The sequence below is a fragment of the Haliaeetus albicilla genome, chromosome 9, assembly GCF_947461875.1.
Source record: "Haliaeetus albicilla chromosome 9, bHalAlb1.1, whole genome shotgun sequence".
NCBI lineage: Eukaryota > Metazoa > Chordata > Aves > Accipitriformes > Accipitridae > Haliaeetus > Haliaeetus albicilla.
In genome coordinates this window covers 32,558,496-32,579,284 of record NC_091491.1, presented here as the reverse complement: position 1 = coordinate 32,579,284, position 20,789 = coordinate 32,558,496, and the positions used below count along the sequence as shown (strand labels likewise).

At 56.2% G+C, this 20,789-nt stretch overlaps 1 protein-coding gene and 1 long non-coding RNA gene across 2 annotated transcripts; both read right to left on the bottom strand.

Annotated features, from left to right (window-relative positions):
• Positions 1-1,402: 1,402 nt before the first annotated feature.
• On the bottom strand, positions 1,403-8,201 carry B3GNT7 (UDP-GlcNAc:betaGal beta-1,3-N-acetylglucosaminyltransferase 7). The gene is made up of 2 exons (XM_069792495.1): positions 7,616-8,201; positions 1,403-2,861 (listed from the first exon to the last, which is right to left on the bottom strand). Exons 1-2 carry the CDS (start codon positions 7,624-7,626, stop codon positions 1,658-1,660), a joined length of 1,215 nt encoding a protein of 404 aa, XP_069648596.1. The 5' UTR covers positions 7,627-8,201; the 3' UTR covers positions 1,403-1,657.
• Positions 8,202-11,261: 3,060 nt separating this feature from the next.
• LOC138686880 (uncharacterized) lies at positions 11,262-19,131 on the bottom strand. The gene is made up of 2 exons (XR_011326206.1): positions 14,012-19,131; positions 11,262-12,548 (listed from the first exon to the last, which is right to left on the bottom strand). It is a non-coding gene; the product is annotated as an uncharacterized lncRNA (long non-coding RNA).
• Positions 19,132-20,789: the final 1,658 nt, after the last annotated feature.

The following is a 20,789-nucleotide window of genomic DNA, read 5'->3' as shown; positions in this document are numbered from 1 at the left end:
TTCAACGTCTGGCACCAGAGAGGGAGAGAAAGTGAGAGCATATGTGCCTGTGTTTCACTGTGCGTGGTCAGGGCCATGGATGTGGCTGTGTGCGTCCACCCGCACGCAGGGACAACTGGCCATGCAAGCCCTATGCACGGGGACGTCTGCGTGTGCAGAGCCTGTGCCTGTGAGCTGGCACGCCAGTGTCCGTGCACGCGTGTGGCTTTGTACACGCCTTTGGCTTTCCTCACGCCTGCAGTCGGTGGCTGGAGAGCAGCCGTGGCCCCTGCATGGCCGCATGTCTCTCTGTGTTGGGGGGGGGTTCCATCATGGCAGCTGGCTCGAGGCTCCCCTCAACAGCTCCAGTAGCCCTTTCAGCCCAAAGAAAAAGGGCCATGTCTCATGATACTGCTCCCTGTCATGCTCCTGGGCTTCACCCTGTAGAATAAACACTGCAACAACCCTGAGAGGAGCAGACGTGGTGTGAAACACCAGCCCTCCTTCACCTTGTCCCCTCGTCCCCTGCTCTGCGTGCCAGGGCGGGACCGATGCTCTCCAACCTGCCCTGGAGCATTGCGCTCGCTGTAAAACTGGGGCTGAGCCTGAAGTGGCCATACATGGGGTCTTTGGAGTCTGTCGTTCCCCTCGGAGGCAACCCCAACCAGGGCAGCCCTGCTGCAAGGAGAGGGTCTCCCTGCTGCAAGCCCCTGGGATGCCTGCACCCGAGTTGGGGTCCCAGATGTGATAAGCCCCTGGGCCGCTCCAGATGGGGCCAATCATGTTTCTCTGCTGCTTCCTTGGCCGTGGGCAAGGGCAGCCTGCCTCCTCCCTTCCCTTTTCTGCCAGGAGGAACAAATCCCTGAGGAATTTCGCCTGGGTGCATTCCTCTGAGTGCACGCACAGCGAGACTGGCAGAGGGGCTGGGGAGCCAAGCACAGCCCGGGCTGGTGCTGGGAGCCACCATCGTCTGGGACCCTCTAGCAGGGACAAAGACTCCAATCCCCCAGCTGCCTCGCTGAAACCCTAATGGGGGCTTGGGGCTGGCGAGGTCCAGGCTTGGAGGAGACCTCCTTTCCCTAGATGCATAGTGGGGACACAGAAAGGACTTTGGCAGGGAGTTGAACCAAATGCACAGAGGGTCAATGTCACTAAAACCTTGCATGGAGGAGAAATTCGAAATGACAAGTAAAATCCCCTTGACTTTTGAGTCATGGGGGGCTCATGCACTTGTAAACCGCTCAACCCCCTTGAAGCAGCTTCCCTGGATAGCCAGCCCCTGAACATCTTCCAAAAATGCCTGTGCCACATCCCTCCCTGCCTCCCCCCACCCTGCCATTCATCATGCTCCGGTGGAGGTGGTACCTAAAGCAGAGCACAAACCCCTCTGCCCTCTCTCTCTCCCTCTCCCTTTTGTGCTAGATTTGTTGTGGTTTGTTTTTTTTTCTCTCTTCTTTTTCAGCAACCCCCAACCCAGCTGGAGATAAGCGAACCACATTACAGTACAAGAACAAACATTATCACAAACCCTGCCCGCGAGCGCAGTGTCTCTGCCCTCCTCGCCCCTGAGGGAGATGCCCCCAAAGGACTTGTGTGCCACCAGCAGAAGCTCACCCCATCCCGGAGCAGGGATCAGTTGTCCTGGCCCCTCCAGTCCCAGCTCTCCAGAGAGACTGAGCTAAAGGATGTTGAGTTTTCTCGAGCACGTCAAGTTACTATGGACCAAGTCCCACATTTGGAGCAGCTCTGGAGGCAGCAGTTTATGAACCACCAACATACTCCGGAAAAAACATGGCTCCTTGTTCATCTTGCTGTTCTTGTTCTTCACAATGCCAAAAGTTTTGAAGCCCTCGTGCCCAACAGGTGATACTTTAAGGACCTCCAAGCACATCCCTAGGAAGACATCATCGATGGGGTACAGCTCCAGTGTCTCCGAGGTCTTGTGCAGCCTCTTGGCCAGGGGTCCATCCATGATGAAGCCCCCACCCCCTGCATAGGGTGGGTAGTTGCTTTTGTTGTAGAGGGCACTGGGAATGTAGTACTTGTTCTCCTTCTTCCGGATCGGCTTGGCCTTGTAGAGGACATCCCCCACAAAGAGGTCCTCTCCCTCCTTCTTGTCCTCCAGGAACTCCAGGATGTTGTTGGGACTCACAAACACGTCATCGTCACCTTTGAAAATGAAGCGGACATTGTCGCAGTAGATGTTCAGCCACTTCAGAAAATGGACCTCTTTGAGGGTGAGGTTGAAGAAGCTGTCCAGGAAATCCCACTGCAAGATGTCCCCATAGATGTGGTTCTCATAATCCAGCAGTTTCTGGTAGTTGGCTCTTTCCTCCTCCTTGGAGGCTGTGCCCAGCAAGAACAGGGTCTTGATCCTCTTACCCTCCACCTCCTTCTCCTGGCCCCAGGTCCTCCGGATGGCCTCGCGGCGGTCATGCTGCGTGATGATAGACTTGACCACAATGAGCAGGTAGACGTCCCCGCTGCATTTCTCGGGGTGGTTGATCAGCATGGGGAAGTAGCGGCAGTGTCGGTAGAGCAGGAACTGCTGGAAATTGGGCTCCAGCCCTTTGAACCAGTCCACCTTGCTGAAGTTCTGGTTGGCTGAGCAGTTGGTAGTGGTGACATCCCAGGATTTTGCTTGCTTTGCCATCATGCTCTCCTCCTCCTTCACAGGAGCTTTCTCCTTCTTGCTCTTCCAGAAAGTGCTGGTGATGGAGAAGGCGTTGTCTCTCTTCTGTGTTTTCAGAGGCTCCAGAAGGGGCAGCTCTTTCTGCTGCTGGCCCTGCATGAACTGGCTGGGGGCCATTCCCCGTTGCAGCACCGTCACCGTGATCACCAGCAAGAAGGAGAGGCAAACCGTTTTGTAGATGGTCTTCTTCCTAAAGGGACAAGACAGGGGGGGTTAAGGAGAGGAAACAGCAGGCTGCAAGATGCTTGTCTGTAAAACCATCTGCTGGAGAGGTCATGGGATGCTCATAATCTGTGTCCCATCACCTTTTGACGGGCAGCAGCCTTGTGGGAAGATCTGTGGGACAACTCCACCCACACTGTTCCCACCTGCATCCCGTTTGTGGGGCAGGTCTGGGGCCACACTTAGTGGCAGGGACAGGCATAAGGCACGTGGCAGGTAGCTGTGGTGTCACCTGGTAACCCCATATCTGCACAAAGAGCTGGAAAGGTTCATGGGAAAGAAGAAAATGGGTCGAGCAAGAGAGATGAAGTCAGGATGAGAGCTTCAGCATAGCAGCTGTTCTGGAGGAAAGTCCCACAGGAAACCCCTGTTTCAGCCATCTGAAAATTGCAGTTTAGGACAAGAGCAGAAGGAAGTTATCTTTTCCATGGAAGCGTTAGCTCCAAAACACAGACGTACTGCTCACGGCCCTAGGTTGGCATCACAGGTTACACAACACTGAGAAGCTGGAGCCAGGAAGACCACGGGAGTCGACATGAAACAGGCATTGCCTTTTCATTTTGAAATGGCAGATCAGGACAAAAAAATTGCAATTTGAGACGAACTTCAAGGTTCAGTGGGGAAAAGACACTCCTAAACCTGCAACGACCTCTGGAAACAGCATTTCTGGGAGCACTGCTGGGCGTTTTGGCCAGCTCTTGGGACCCATCAGTTCTCGAGACCCATCGCTTCGCTTTGTGGTGACAAGGATAAGGACAGTGGATGCACCACTGGGGATTTGCACCACTGCAAAGCTTAGGTTTGGGAGCAGATTTTCCCAGCCTGCAGCAAATCCGATATTGGCATGTCCAGGGTGCACAGGGGACTGGGGGTGGTAGATCAGACGCAGCCTCTTGCGAGGCCATCCTGCTGCTCTCCTGCTCTGCAGACCCATCACCTGGGGAAACCACTGGCTCATGGGACAAACTGTGGAGCTCACCGGGGGCTTGAGAGGCATCCTGCGGTGGTCCTTGGGACAGCGGGAAGGCTGCACGCAGAGATTGCTGATGCACGAAATACCTCCCCCCTCCACTTTTCCACACAGTTTAAGGTGGGTTTCTCGCCCTGCTGCCGTGGGAGAGGAACTGCCCGCTCTGCCCATCTGCGCTGTTGCCCCCAAGTGCCCTTCTCCCCCCCACAGCTAGCACATCTGCACCAATTTCCTCCCGCCGCAGTCCTGCTTGCTCCAGCTGCCTTGGGCCATCTTCCACTGGAAATAAGCAGGGGGCACTGGGGGCGGCAGCTGGGCTCCACGTGCCCACCAAGGTCCTGACAGCTTCCCCAGGGCAGCCCCGACTCCGGCTGCTCCCACGCAGGAGGGGACACGTGAGATGCTCGGTGGCCCCTGGAGCCCCTTTCCCTGCCAGCGGTCGAAAGGGACCTCCTCTGGGAAGCCAAAGGAGACGGATGTGGCATGGGATTCACGGCTCCCCTGTGCCCGTCCTCTTGGTGACAGAAGCACGTCCCAGCCTGGGTGCCACCCATCGGGGACAGCCTTCAGCCTCCCACTCTCCATTAGATCCAAGATCATCTCTACCAGGCAGATGGCACCTTCACTTTGGGATAGTCCAGAGAAGGAGCTTGGGGCTGAAATCTGAAACATTTAACCCAAGTAATTTCCAGATAGCCAAAAACCAAAAAGAAGCCTTGAAACTCTCCTGGCCCTGGAGGCCAGGTTGTGATCAGCACTGCCGGGAAGCTACTGGGGTTTGGGGGCACAGGCTGCACCACAGCACCTGCTTGGTGGGACACCCCAGTGCCCCTCAGGCTCCCCAGAGCAGGGGGCAGCATCGCTTTTGGAGACTCCGGCCACCCTGAAACGCAGGAGCCCCAACTGGGAACTGGGGGAACCAGGAGATTTCAGGAGCTCCTTTCTCTGGCTTTGCCCTCAAGCACAAAGAACTTTTCAGCCCCACATTTACGTGGGAAAACTGTGATCGCTAGCATGGACTGTGAGAGCGAGCGTGGAAATAAGTAATTACGGGTAAATGGGTAGATATTCCCCATCCGGTTTTATATGTGGCCACTCATCTGAGACTGATGAGGGAGCAGTTCTGATTAGATCTCACCATTCCCTTAACCCTCTCCAGCCCCAGCCACACAGCTCTGAGCTTATTCTTAGAAACCCTTCGTCCCAATACAACTTTAACCCCTGCACAGCCAAGCAATGGGTTTAAAATCTCTCATTTCTGGCACTATAGCAGAAATAACCCCAGTCACCCCTGTATAGTAACCCCAGTTGCACCAATCCCATCCTGACACCCCAGCCTTGCTCCCACCCCATCCCACCCTTGCACTCCCCACCACCCCAAGGGCAACACGTGATAAAATACCCAGCCTGAAGCATGGCCAGAACTTCCCCAGAAGCCATGGGCAGGGAATTACTGATATAATTTTAAAAAAATTTGCATAGATAGGACTGTCACTAACTGGCATGGATGGGTCCCACCCTTGGCGGGCTCTGCCCACCACAGATGGGAGCCACACGGAGCTGCTCACCCCTGTTACCCTCCTTGGGTCACTGCTTTTTATTTCAGCCCAGGCAGAAGACACAGCTCTGGGGCTGAGGGGAGAGCTCTGTCTTTTAGTAAGAGCTGGACAGTTGGGTAGCCCAGCTACATCTAGGTGTATCAGTGAGGTGTTTCACAACAGCACAGAAACTTATTCCTCCTTCCTTCAGCAGACAGCACTTCCCAACTCTCACCGGCAACATGCTATTTTTGCTTTATTACAAAAATCTCTTTGAGATTTTTCCTATAGGTCTGACTTTGCAAACCATAGATGGGGGCACCACCTGGTCCAGCAGGAGCCAAGAGACCCACGGCTGACTTCTGCCCCACAGAAATCCTGTCCCTGCACTGGCAGGAAAGCAATGGGGACTGGGGGGACCCTGACCCTCAACCGCAGGTGATTCCCACATCAAACCAAGGATTTTTGGGGGCAAAAGCGTGGCAATCATGCACTTTTCTGATCTTGAGTCTTTCTGCTCTGTGGTCTCCTCAGCAGAGAAGTACTTTAGGGGGGAGAAACCAGGTCCTGCTCTCTGGAGACCCCAAGAACCTCCTGCTTTGCAGGAGGCAAGGGCGAGGGAGGTGCTTCGGGTTCACTGCCATCACAGAGAAATCACCCTGCTGAGCCCCAGCACCCTGCTCTGGGGCACAACCCTCAGCCTGTCCCTGGCAGCATCCCCAAGAGCCTGGGGCACCTGGTGCTGCAGGGCCCAAGAACAGCAGCAACCCATGCCCATCCTGGCTGGGCTCCCACTGGCGCCAGCCAGGACCGGCTGCCCCAACCACCGGTGTTGGTGCCACCAAGAGAGCTTTGAAAGGGTCCTAACCTGCTCCTCCTCTTCCCTTTTCTCCAGCAGGAAAAGCTGAAAAGCCTCCCTGTGAGGCAGCCACACCACCACCGGCTCTGCCCCGGGTAGATAAATATAAATCCCCAAATTAGAGGTGGGCAGTTTTCCTTTCAGGTGGTGATGCTGTAGGGCAGGCGAGGCCCCAGGAGACTGGGGCTCTCCATCCCTGGTCCCCGGAGAGGCACACAGCCACTTTTGATCCACATGAAAACCTCTTTGATCGGTCGGGGCTATCTATTTATTTGGATTTTTCTGGCCTCTCAATTAGACCCAGTCACTGAGCCGGCAGAGGCACCACCAGTATAGAGCCCTTTCTGTTGGCGGTGCCAAGGGCTTGGGAGAGGGGATCTTATCTAGGAGCAGATGCTGGGCGAAAAGCACCCAAATGTCTCCAAAAGCAGCCTGCGCTGGCTGGCTGCAAGCGCCAAGCGGGGCCCCAGCTCACGACGGTTGTCCCCACTGCCGGGGTGTCCGGGGACACGTCCCCTTCTTATAAAAGACATCTGGTTTAAATCCAAGGCGGTAAAACCACAGGGCTGGGGAAGAGGCAAGAGCCCAAACCCTGGATGGTTCCTCCCCACCACCCCACTCCCCCCGCCGTGGGCATCTGCCTCCAGGCTGGCGCTGCCGTGGGACAGGGACCCCACGGGCAGGTCTGGCTGCCCTCCTGGCCGCGCTCTCCCCGGCCCCGCCACACAGAGCAGCCCTTTCCAGGGAAGGGCTGGGAAAGGCATCCCCAGGGAAGCACGGAGGGGGGACACGGACGACACTGACTGCCAGCTCCTGCTTGCTGCTCCCGTCCCGGCTCCCGCCGGGCCGGAGCTCCGGTGCCCCGGGATGGGGCGAGGTTTGCGCTGGGAGCGGACACCCCGGAGAGCCTTCCCCGGGGTACCCCGGCCCGGGGGTGGTGGGACAGGACCCCGCCTGGGAGCCCTCAGCAGAGCCGGGGAGTGGGGTGAGGGAGAGTCGCTCCTGGGATGGGGACAGACGGACAGGGGACAGACGGACAGGGGACACGGCGTCTTCCTTTGTCCCTTCCCCACGCGTGCCCTCCCCACCACAGCTGCCCCTTTCCCAGCCAGCCGCCCCGCGGGGCACCCCCTCGGGAGGCAGCCGGTGGGGACGGGACCGGGGAGCCCCCCGGGAGGGAGCCGGTGGGGAAGGAACCTCGCAGCCCCCCCCTCCAGGCCCCGGGCAGGGCGCAGCGCCGGGACACGGCGGTGCCGAGCGGCGGGAGCGGAGGGCAGGGGACAGGGGGAGTGGGACGGTGCTGGAGCGGGGCGGGAGCGGGGCTCGGGCTCCCCCGCTCCCCGGCGGTCACTCACCACTGGAACATGCTGGGAGTGGGACGGGGCGGCCGCTCCGCTGCTGGCCGGGGCTGCCCGCGGTCCGGGCGCTTCTCTCTGCCCTCCTCCTCTTCCTCCTCCTCTTCTTTTTTTTTTTTTTTCCCTACTTTTTCCCTTTTCCCTCCCCTCGGTCTCCGAGGTGGAGCCAAGAGGGATGGCAGAGCAGGTAGGTTAACTCTTGCCCTGCCCCTCCGTCCCCCCCAGCCGCACCAGCAGACTGAGACATCCCCAGTGCTGCCAGGGGAAGGGGTTTAAGGTTGACACCCCACACTCCCCCCCTGGGGACCCTCCCTGCTGCTGATGGGACACCCACCAGGAGCTGGGAGCTCGGGGGCTTCCCACCCGGGGGGGATCCCACCCCACGGGGTCTTCTACACCCCAGGCACAGTTCCCTCTCTGGGGTGTGTTAGCCCTGCCCCATAGCTGTTAACTGTAAAGGATCCCAGTTATGGAAATGGGATTCCAGTGCTCACCAGGAGAGGTGCTTTTGGCAGCTAGGATTTGATCTCTGGCAAAGGAATGTGGGTCTTTTCTGCCGTCCTAACACAAGCAGGTCACTTTGGGATGAATCCTGAAAGGGAGCTGGGGCCCAACACCAGTTCCTCATGGAGACACTGAGATCTCAGCTTCGCCTCTGTGCACAGCATGGTTTGGGATCCCTGGAGCAATGGAGCCACACCTCCCCTGGGATCCAGACCTTACCTAGGACCCCCACCTCTCTTTGGCCCCCCACCTCTCCTGGGACCCACACTTCTCCCAAGACCCACATCTCACTCAGGATCCACACTTTGTTGGGAACCAACACTCTGCCTGGGACTCCCACGTCACCAGGCACCCACGCTCTGTCCAGGACCCACACATCTCCTGGGACCCACACCTCACCTGGGGGTGCAGGGAGTTGAGAGGAAGAGTTGCTGCAGCACATGCCAGGACCTGTCTTAGGAGTCAAATTTCCACCAGCACCACAGGCAGTGAGGTGTCCTTCCAAACTCTTCCTTCACCCTTGGTTTGGAGCAGTGTTTCACCAGCATCCCTGCTGCAGCCATATCAGCATGGGACATCCCATTGCCCATTGAGAAGCAGATTTAAGACCTTCTTTTCCTCTTAAACATAGCATTTCAGTTGAGGGTCTTTTTCAGCCACAAAAATCAGTCCCCATCATTTCTGATGTCTCCCTTTTTGTCATCCTCCCATCCCCACCAGCCACTCGTGTCAACCACGAAGCCAGACTAGGAAGCCTGCAGGAAATCCTTTGGGATATTTCCTTTCCTGCCCAGCAGAGATATCCCAGTCCCTTTCCCGCAGCCCCTTTCCCGCAGCCCCTCTGCATTTTGCACGAGTTCTGAGAGTCAGCATCTCCCACAGCCCCCCAGACACACTGCGCTTGTCATGGAAGAGGCTCTTCTGTTCCGAAGCTGGACACATGATGGGACCCACACAAACTCTGCTACTCAAATAGCATTTGGTCCTGCTCCAAGAAAACCCAAAGTCCAACTCAGTTTGTGGGGGGAAGTTGCATTCTTTCTCCAGACCCGCTTCTCTCTCTCCTTATCTTGGTTTATCGCTTTCCCAGATGCCCTGCAGCTCCATGTCCTGGGGGCTGTGAAAGCTCCCCAGGAAAGACTGCCCAAACAGGCTGCACCAGCTCTGCAGCACCCCACAACCTTATCACCACCAAAGGTCCCTATGCACCTTCCCTGATTCCTTTTTAGTTTGTTCCCACTTCCCATAGGAAAGTCTATATCTGCTGAATTCATGGCCCCAAGAAAATCCTGGCCGTGAGATACACAGAGAAGGGGTGTCAGAGGTAGGATGAAGAGCCACACTGAGTATCAGCTTGACCAGAGCGGGATGTGAGAAGGACTCACCTCATCCATGTGGCACAGGAATGGTAGGTGCATGCCAGCCCACAGCTGGGAATTCACCCCACTCTGCAAAGAGGGGCTCACGGTGGAGGGGGACCCCACTGGAGAACCTCCCCTTCACAAAGACGCACAAAGGGGTGTGAACAGCAAAGCCGCAAAAGCACGGCCACCATCTCCTCCTTCCAATGTGCCCTGGGACCATGATGGAGACAGGAACTGCAGCATCCCTGCTATGGGGAGCTGGAGTAAAACCCAAAACACAGCCCTGGAGCAGCTGCCGCAGCCACAGGGGATGCCCAGATGCTGTGGGTGTGCGACAGGCTCCTGGGGCACTCGATCCCCTGGTATCAGCACGTCTACCCGGCAAGCCCCGGAGCCGGCCGCGGTGCAGCGTGCCTGAGGGCTGTGCTGCTCTAGCATGGAAGTGGCACTGCTGTGGGACGAGAAGGGCTCCTGGCAGCCTGCCGCAGGGAGCTCTGCCAGCCATGCGCCCAGGCTCCCACTTCTCCGATGGCTGCTTCTGTGCAGGAAAGCAGCAGGACTGCGAGCGCGTGGACTTGCTGGATGCTCCCGTGCTGCTGCGCAGGGTTTCAGCTCAAATAAGCCCCTCTGTGCAGGCAGACCCCACTCCCACCTCCCCCTGCGTGGGGGAGATGCATGTCCAGCTGCGTGAGAGCATTGCAGACCTGGGGCGTGATGGCTGTGCAAAGCTTTACTTCTGATATTCATTAAAGACTCAAACAGTGTCGGGTCCGGGACTACTAATGACAGAGATAAACACTGTCCTAGGCACTCCTGGCACTGCCAGCTCCTGTTTCAAAGCTGAATCTTAAGATGAAGCAGCTTTTTTTTACATTTGTTTCATCATTACATAGAAATATTTAGAACAAACCCAAGTTTTCACACTTTCTGGATTCACCCTGGAAAAGCAGAAAGGTGGCAGGACAGCTAAAACCAAACTGAAAGCGGTTTTTTTTTAAAGAAGTTCTCCTCCACACACCTCCTCCTTGCCTCTTTCCAGTGCCTGGCAAAAACAGGTTTTACCCGAGCAGCCACAACCCCTCTGCTGAGAGCGAAACCTGAAAAAGAGAAACCTGAATTTTTTTGTTCGCCCAAAACCAGAGCCGGGGGCAGCATCACTTTGCCACGAGCAGATCCAGCCACCAGCAGATCCCTGCTATTCCTGCCCGGCCCTGCCTTCAGCAAAGCAGCTGGATCCATCGCCCTGCTCCTCCTTCGCTGCAGCACCCAGTACCCTTATTTCTTTGGTCATTAACTGAAATTTGGAGGCACCAGGTGCCTTTTTGGCACCACTGACAGAGCTGCAGGTGTCTGGAGAAAGGCTCTTGGGTGGCAGGTGCTGCTCACGCATGGAAAAGCCAAGCTCCTTTGCCTTGCGCAATACCGGTGATATTTCGAGGTGCACCAAGCCACCACAGTCCCATGAGAGCTGGCAGGGGACCTGCAAGAAATAACACTCAGGCACGTTATCATTGCATTGTATGGAGAATGCAGAAGGGGAGGTAATACATGGACCTTCCCAGGTGACTTCCAAGTCACAGCCGGGGTGACATCAGCTCCTGGCAGCAGCAGCCACCTCTGCAGCCACTGGCTCCCGGGACCCATTTGGAGATGGCCGCTACCAGTGTGTCGTGGTTTAACCCCAGCCAACAACTAAGCACCACGCAGCCGCTCACTCACTCCCCCCCCATCCAGTGGGATGGGGGAGAAAAATCGAGAAAAGAAGTAAAACTCGTGGGTTGAGATAAGAACGGTTTAATAGAACAGATAAGAATAAACTACTAATGATATTGATAACACTAATAAAATGACAACAGTAATGATAAAAGGATTGGAATGTACAAATGATGCGCAGTGCAATTGCTCACCACCCGCCGATCGACACCCAGCTAGTCCCTGAGCGGCGATCCCCCCGCCCCCAGTCTCCCCAGTTCCTATACTAGGCATGACATCACATGCTATGGAATACCCTGTTGGCCACTTTGGGTCAGCTGCCCTGGCTGTGTCCTGTGCCAACTTCTTGTGCCCCTCCAGCTTTTTCGCTGGCTGGGCATGAGAAGCTGAAAAATCCTTGACTTTAGACTAAACATTACTTAGCAACAACTGAAAACATCAGCGTTATCAACATTCTTTGCATACTGAACTCAAAACATAGCACCGTACCAGCTACTAGGAAGACAATTAATTCTATCCCAGCTGAAACCAGGACACAGTGTGACACACTCGCCTCCCACCCAAGCACCCCTCCTGGAGACAGGGGCAAGTGACCTGTGTGGACACGAGACTTTGGAGCTGGCATCTAACTGGGCTGCAGGGCATCGTTTGGGCAAAGGGAAAGGGCGAGGACTGGCGCGATGCCGAAGGGGCTCATTTAGATGTTCTCAAAGCAAACCACAATGCTTTTTTTGTTTCAAGAAGCCTCTTTTCATTTTGAAGTGGACCTGAATTAAAATGTTTTATAAAAAAATAAGTACAAAGAAAGAAGTGAGCTTTTTTTATGAAGTTTATGCAATCCCAGAAGACTGGCTTGTGGCAGGTTGACCCAGCCAATGTTTTCCCACTGAAGGTTTGGGTTTTGTTTCACTGGGAAGAGCTGCCCTGGTTTCTTTGATACAGGTTTTTTTGGGGTTGTTTTCTGATTTCTTTCTATTCCAGCAAATTATACGTACACAGAAAAAAAGTCTCATCTCTCCTCCCGGCAACTCTCATACCTCCCAGCCACTCGTGCCAGCGCCGCTGTCCCCAGGCTGCGTTTCCCACCCAAGCCAAGGTCCCATTGCTCCGTGACCTGCGGGGACACCCAAACCATCCCTCTCCTCCCCAAACCTCTGAGCGCCTGGAATGGGACCAAGGGCTCAGCTTGACCGGAGACCAGCCTGGGGTGGTCACACATTTAGATTTTTCGTCATTAAACCACTCACCTGTGACATACCCTGGGGTGGGGAGGGAGGCCAAGGCTGCTATTTGTTTAGCTAAGCCAGACTCACACCACGTCAGGACTTTGCACGCACTTGCAGGCAAACATCCTGAATGCGCTAGGACAAGGAATGTCCCTTTCTCCTTGCAAATTTATTTTCTAAGCACCTTTTGTGATGCTGCTTGGGCTGTGCCAGCAGGTAGAGTAACCCTGGGAGGTTCACCGCTGCTCCCACGTGGGATGCTGGAGGCTATGGCCAGGGACTGGCACTGCCTCCCTCCCAGCCCTTGCTCAGAGAAAGCCCCCCGGGTAGTTAGGATTAATTATTACCCTGGTTTATTGCTAAGCGAACACCACCAGCTTGGAAGCTGGGGCAGATGTCATGTAACCCCCGGGTCTGACGTGGGATGACAGGAAAGACAGCCACCCCCCCAGAAAGCTCCCTCCACTTGCCCATCATTATCACAGCCATAAACCAGACCCTCAGTGTGGGGGTGGGTTATTTTACGCATTAACCCCAGAGCCCCACGGCCATTTCCATCCCAGTGCCTCTGCCAGGGCTGGTTGTGCTGGCTCCTGGGCAGAGGCGGGAGGAGGTTTTCTGCCTTCCAAAGCCAGGCTCTCCCTCCCGCTCCATCAGCCTCAGCAGCTCATGCCGGAACACCTCAAGCCACAGCCAAAGCAATGCCCGCTGCCCTGCTTGGAATCAAACCCCCTGGGATTCGCATGATTTCTTCCAAAAATGGGGGCAGGAGGGGAAGTTGCTTTCCAGGGCAATTGCCAGGCCAGGCCCCCCTGCTGCAATGTTGGGGAATAGGAGGAATGTTGGGGTGAGACTTGAGTGCCACGGGGTCGGGGAAAGGCAGGGGACAGGGTGGTGGGATGGTGTTGGTGGAGGCGATGCTGTTGCAGCTAGGACACGAGCTGGGGCTGGCAGGGAAGCGCTGCCCCAGCCTTTGTGCCAGGAGCCGCAGGAGCAGGGCAGGGGGAAGTGCTCAGCAAACCTGGGGGCCGGATCCACCCAAGTGTTTGCCTCCTTGGGCTGCCCCTTCCTCAGTTTCCCCAGCAAAAAGGCCCCCATCCAGCTTTCGGGCTGCTGCCTGGCAGGAACGCTGCCTTCTCTCCCAGGGGATCTGCGCCCCTGGGATGCCTGGGTCTCCTGGGGAGCCCGGTGTGGCCGTGCTGTTGCTTTAAATCAGCAGCTGGATCCAGCTGTGACTGCGAGTAACCCTCACCGCAGCCTTGCCCAGGCCTTTTATGCATTTTCCAGTGGTTCCAGAGGCGCTTGGCGGCAGCGCGCAGGGGAAACCGGACTCACGCTGGCGAGCAGGGAAGGGAGGGGAAAGGGAAAACATTTCCCTTCCCAAAGGAGCAGAGGGAGCCCAATGCTGCAGCTCTGGCAGCAGGCACAGGGGGAGCAGACAGCTTGTGGGACTGCCTCTGTGGCATGATGCAAACAGCCTTGTGGTTGGACACAGCGAGCCAGAGGCCCTGGCTTGTCTCTCTGAGCTCAGCGTGCCCCGGTGAGAAGTGCTTACCCCAGCGTGCCTCAGTTTCCCCCTCTCTACTCACCTCAATCCAGCCTCACACAGAAAGTCCCAAGGTCTAGGTTTGTCCTGTGAATTCATGGCAGGATGGCATCCAGGCTCCGAAGAAAACAAGCCCATAAGGATGGAGGATAGAGAAAGCCTAGAGGGATGGGAATGCGGGGTTGAGAAGGGAGACACATTCATGCTGCCCAGATCCAGAAAGGAGGGAGGATGATGTTGGTGTGCTTGGCTCCAGCAGGGGAAGGTCCCTGGGAGGGGACCCATCCTGTCACTGGAGGGGTCCGCTCGCATCCCAGACCCTCCTAAAGAGCAAAGGTGGAGGAGAGGGAACCAGGAGGGAGAAGTTCCCAGGTTGTAGTGTTGGGAAAGCAATGTCATGCCAGCACTGAAGCCAGCAGCCCTGCCCGTAGAGACACTCCTGCCCATCGCAGGGACCATGGGCCTGTCCTGCTCAGCCTTGCTGCCCTGACTGTCCTGCAAAGCTGGCCACGGGCACAAGCTAACGGCAAAGCCCCAGTTGGGCATCAGCCCACAGAAACCGCTCTCCCAGCTCCAGCCTGGGAAGGGCTGGGCTTGGGGTGCCAGCATGCTGCGCTCGCAGCCCCGGGAAGCCCTGCTGCCCTAGGGGGCCGGCACAGACCCAGAAGCCACGAACTGCAAGGCGACGTGTTTTCCGTCGGGCAGGAGAGTGCTCACGACGTCTCTCATGAGTCAGATGGAAAGGGCGGCTCAGGAGTCACCTGAGCCCGGCGGCTGCCTGCCCGCGGCCCCTCTCCAGCCCAAGTGGAAAAACATACGGCCCCGGCGCAGCACATGCCTGCCGAGACCCCGAGCTCCGGCCGGGCCCCCTCCTGGGCCGACAGACACAGAAACGCTCACGTTAGCCTTTTTTGGCCAAATCGGTTTAGGAGGGAGGCAGAGGCGACTCAGACATCCCTGGCCCTGTGGCTCTGCTTGTCATTAATCACAGCTCCACTGCTGCTCATCGCCTGTGCCAAAACCTGGGCTCTGCTACAGCCACTGGTGGGTCTGTCTCCAGCAAAACATGGAGAGAGGGAGAAAGAGGGTATGCGGAGTACCAGTTTCCCCCTCTTTGGCTGGGGCTATTGGACTAAAGCCATGGCAAAGCTTCCCGCTTCTGCACACACAAGGGAGGCCAGCACCCATGGTACCACCTCCAGGCAGGCACCCGCCCAGCGCAGGGGATGACCCTTTCATGGGCATTGCTCCCCAGCCCAGCTCAGGGAGCTGGTAGGAGAGGTGGCAACAGCAATTTGCTAGCCTGGGAGTATTTTAGCCATGCAAGAGTCCTCCAGAGGGAAGAGGAGAGCCGGCACACCCAGCTGCATTCCTGAGGTTTGGTTTCCATGGTGGGATGTTCACCCGACGGTGAAGTCATGCTGTGGGCTGAGATGGCCAGTGAGTTAATGCATGGATCCAGCTCCTTCCCTGATTCACAGCAAGCGCAGCTACAGCCCCGTGCCATCCATTGGGCTGACGGTTCTGCCACGCTGCCATGGCTCTGGTGTTTCTAGCATCTTTGTCTGGGGAGGCTTCAGACACTGCTGCTGTGTTGATCCCTGCCTCACCATGGGAATCAGCTCCTGCCACAGGGTGGAGGGACAAACTGATGGCTCTCACGGGTCCTTCCAGCCCATTTGTATCATCACACTGTGCGCCCAATAATGTTTTACTTTCCTTCATCCTACTGCTGCCACTGGTGACAACAAGATAGAAAAGCACCACCCTAAGAGGTCATTCCTGTAGGGCCAAAGCCTTGGAGATCTGCCCAGTGTTAGGGAGAGGTGGGAAAGGATGGAGAGCTGGACAGCATGGAAAGAGGAGGATGGAAAGCCCATCGGTCCTTGGGGTGAGGTAGCAGGGACTCTCCCTGGCACCAGCAGCTCACAGTGCCAACACAGGGCACGTGGCCGTAGAGTTTGTCTGTGGGGCCCCATGGATCAACAAACCAGAGATCTGGTGGAGGAACTCGTCCTGGGATGGCAGCCAATAAACTGATAAGATTATTTCCAGCCTCTGGAGTGGTTTTCTGTAGGTCTGGAGGCACAGGAACGGGGCTGGGCTGTCCAGGACCATCAGCTACCCTCCCTGTTTCCTCGGCTGGTGAGACACAGTGCTTTTGGGCTATGGTTATCTGTGCTAGAAAGAAATGTCTTAATGGGATTTTTCAGTAAAGATGGACTTTTTTGCAGTACAGTCAACTAAAACCCCATAAAAAAGCAACCTGCTTAGGATGCATTTCCTGATCAACCACCACTGGAGTGCTTTCTGAGCACACCCTCTCCACATCGGTCCCAGCCTCCGGCTGTCCCCAGCGGCCGTGGGCCTGAGGAGGGGGCAAGCTGAAGCCCAAGGGACTCTTTCTGTCCTCTTGCACACATGCTGGTGTCTCACATGAGCACACGATGCCTCTGGAAGACAGTAGGACACGGCTAACCCTCAGACATGTCGGAGAGGACCTCTCTGAGTGCCGACACTCCTGTGAGCAGGGGTGTTTGCTTTTGAGATCGACCTAGACCTTCCCAAGTGTGCTTGTGTTCAAGCTAAACCTGAAAACCCTCCCTGCTTCTCATCTCACATGCAGCCAGACATGGAGGTCCTAGCTGGGATGTCACCAAGAAGCCAAGATCCCTTTAGGGGCCAGCACTAAGCCACCAACAATGACCCTTGCTCCAGGAGGGGACAAGCCACCTTCTGGGCCTGCCACAGCAGGTGACATCCCTGGGGACCAGGGAGATGATGTTAAGGATGTGTAAGGGCTGGCACAGCCCCGCAGCCGCCTGGGTGTGTATCGACCAGTCCGGGAAGCGTGCAGCCAAACTGAGCCTGAGCTACAGCCAAAGAAAACCGGCGGTTCCAGGGCTGTTTTGCACCAGCCAGGATGGAGCACCAGCCTTGCAAGGTGGCGCTCAAGGCACCGAACGTGACAGAAGGCAGCTCCCTGTGTTGAGGACCCCACGAAGCTTTCCTGGGCTCTCCCAGCTCTTCTCCAGGCTCCACTTCAGTTTGACACCCAGAACCATGTGAAGGTTAAGTGACGTACCTGGAGACCGACAGACCCAGCCTCTCCTGCCCCCTCCCCGTTCCCATCCCGACACCACGCACACACCCAGCTGCGACGCGAGGGTCCCTCAAACCCCTCTGCCCCTGGAAACGCTGCCTCCCAGCCTCTCTCTTTCCTCAGGCCCTTCTGCCTCCACTCCACACTAATGATATTCATTTTGCCGCCTTTTCCTGGGGCGCCGGCCCCTCCTGTAGCAGCTCTCCGCTGCTCTCCTCCACCGGCTCCCAGCTGCCCTCCAGCCTGGGTGACTCATGCTCAGCACACACTGAGCCCTTTCAGCAGCCCTCAGCCCCGAACACTGCCCCAGTCTTCCCAGTGCCGGTGTGCCGAGCCCCCCCCCGCCAGAGCCCACTGCCGGCACAGGCTCCTGGCCAAGGGGAGAGATCCGTGCCTTCGCTAAGAGAGCGGCTTTCACGGCCGAGAAGCCAAAGCCCTTCCCGGTGTGATCTGGGCCAGGATGAGGCGCAAGCAAGCGGTCGACCGGCTGGGATGGACTCGCAGCCTGGGTCCCTTTGAGCAATGGCCAGCAGTCTAAAAAAAATAAATAGATGTATTTGAAAAGAAGAAAAAGGATCACAAGCTCCTAATGGGACCGTTCTTGGCTCTAACAGACGAAACCTGCCAGGAGCCTTTTCCTCCCTTCTGCCTTCACCAAACTTCCTCTGACCAACAGCGGGGCTCTGTCTGCTGTGTGGGGACAGAGGCAGAGAAGGGGCTTCTCTGTTCCCCAGCCCCCAGCTGGCAGCAGGGTGGGCACTGCCGTACAAACTGCCCCTTTGCCTGGAAACATTGCAAAATCCTCCATCAGAGGAGCCACTGAAAAATCTGTTTGCAGGAGTTCCTCTGGGCCAGGGCTGCACAGAGAGTGGGACAGAGGCACACTGCCTGCGGGGCAGCACCATTCCCTGCACTGCACTGGGTCCTGCTTGTGCAAGGGGACTCATTGCCCTCCTCGGGGACTTGTGTCTCATGGCCTGGGGTGAAGTGCTGGACCCTGGGAAAATCCATGCATGGCATTGCAGGGGAGGATGGGGCTCAGGTGTACCTCAAAAAGAGCCTTACCCACCTGCCACAGCCTAACATCAGGGCTTCTCAGCTGTCACAGCCTCTCCAGCAAGGTGCGTGTGCCCCCAAGGGATACAAAGAGAAGGGTGAACTTTTGTGACCATGGGTGACACAGCGGGGATGCACACAAACCCAGGGGAAACCTCCATGCGCGAGGCTGCACGAGTATCTCCTGCCTCTCTTTCCTTCCCACCTCTCACTGCCTTTTTTGCCTGTGCTTTTCTGTTCAGTTTGCCAAAATACCCAAACTACCTGAAAAAACAGTCACAAACTCCTCTATGGCAGAGGCAGAAACATGTGTGCGTGTGTCCATCCATCTGTCATCGTTATCACAGTTCTAAATGCAGACCAGACGAAGGGGCTGACCCTCGCACCCTGGGCAGCATTGCAGGATCACCCATGTTGCTGAAGCTGTGCCGATTTACACTTGCAGAGCATGTGGACCTGCATCAAGCCGAGCTCTGGGCTAGGGAACAGGGCTAAGAAAAAGGGGAAAAACCTACAACTCTGTGAAAAACCACAAGAGGCAAGCAGCCAGGCTTGAAGGGAATCCCCGCCCGGGTTTGCTACCAGCTCTCTGATGAGCCTCCGCTCTCGCCCAGGGATCTCTCCTTGGAGGCGACAGCAGTAGGATGCTGCCCAGCGGCCAGGCTTGTTTGTTCTCTTCCAGAAGTAGGGCCAGAGATGTGAAATCTTAAAATCTTGGTGGGAGGAATGCAGTATCTGAAGTGCTGAGATGTGCATTGCAGCTGCGCTGCCCTGCCCTCTGGGTGTTTGCCAGGTTTCGGTAGTGAAGTCCCTCTTCAGCTATCTCCAGTGAAACTGCTACAACTCAAATGAAGTTGAGTTTTATAAGCCCAGAGAGAGGTGTGAGGGTTTTGCAAGCTGTTCTTAACCCAGGAAAGGTCACCCAGAAGCCGCTCTCCTGCCCATGAGGTCAAGCCACCAGTGTGCAAACACAACTGCCAGCCACCAGCAGCCACAGAGAGCCCTGCGACGAGCTGCCTCGGAGCAGAGAGCAAGTGCTGCTGCATCAGGCTGTGGCAGAGCCTGGCAAAACTTTTTTCCGCTCCCTCCCTCCCCAGTTGTCCTTGCACCATCACCTGGTTTTGCTAAGTTGCCGGGGGATGGATTCCAGGGAGTGTGTGGGGAGGACAAGACCCACCACTGGGGGGCAATGGCAGCTGTGCCAGATGTTATGATGCCAAAGAGGGGTGATGGCAGCCACAGGGGAACAGCTGATGGATAAGGCTTCAATATATACAGACCCCGGGAGTCCTAGAACCCAGAGGGACCCCAGTTCCCAGGCCCAGTGTTGCAGAAGTGGGGAAAGGGCTAGTGCACATCTCCCACACCCCAGCCCTACAGGGTGCTGGGTGTGGGGGTGGGCAGGGAAGGAGGGGAACCCTGCCCCTGCAGGCAGCTCCATCCCAGGCTGGTCCTGCATCCCAGGTGGCTCCCAGTCCACTGGAGCAACCTGGAGGCACCTGCCACCCGCTCACAGGGCTGAGGACAGTATCACTACTCCTCCCATCAGCCTTGGGATCAGCCATCCAGTGGCAGAGCCTTGAGCCAAGCCGCAGCACTGCCAACAAAATATTCTTCATTGCTTGCAAAGGGATAACCAATATGTTTCACACCCAGAAAATACAGAGATTATTTTCTCAATAATCTGGAAAAGCAACTGATATGTGTGTGGAGAAAGGGGAGAGGCATAAGAATGTACACTGTATTTATGGAGCTTTTACTTGTCACTGGTTCCTGCACGGCCAGGCCAGACAGCTCTAACCTGCTCTAACCCACTCCCTCCTTTGTGCTGGAATAAATTGTCTGAGTAATACTCAGCAAATGCATGAAGCAACAGAAACCTGACCAGATGCCGCCTGCACAAAACTGCGGCAGGAAAAAGTAAAATTCAGGCTGTGAGCAAAAGGGCAGTGCATAAGGCCATGCAAGGAAGAGACATGTTGCACTATTACTTTGCACCCCGCTAACTGTGGGTGGTATAACAAAGCAAAATCTGGGCTGAGTTTATGCAGCCCCAACCTTTGGCGTAGGTTGCATGTTCAGTGGGTGTGGAGGAAAAGCCAGATCGCATGTAACAGCCTTAGCTGATGCAGGTACAGCATCGGCCAAGTTTATGCTGATGCAGGATCAAAAGTTTTGCAATTTCACTGTGAAACTAATAGGATGTAGGAGCTATCCCCCTCTGCCTCCCCTCTGAACCACACAAGTGGGGGAGACATGCGGCTGTCCTGACAAAATCTATTTCTAGCCCTCAGGGTCACAAACACTAGCTTCAAACTGCCTGGAAAAGAAAATAAGCATAAGCTGGTACTGATAATGTTAATATTTTAAGTTTCCAGGCAATCTCCAGCTGCAGCCCCCTAAGCACAACATTGCAGGTCTCCCAATGCAGCAGCTCTGGTTACTCAGCTGCACCCCTCCACGTGCAGAGCAACCCTGGCACCTTCACCCCGCACAAACCATTTTACCCTGCTGCAAGAACACGTGACAACACTAAGGGACCACAAGAGTCACCCCTACCAACAACAAATGGGAACCTCAGATTAAATAATAAAGTAGGACTATCCCTAAAACTCTACATTTTCGCAGAGCTCCTACCCAGAACTCTGCCCAGTCCCAGCTG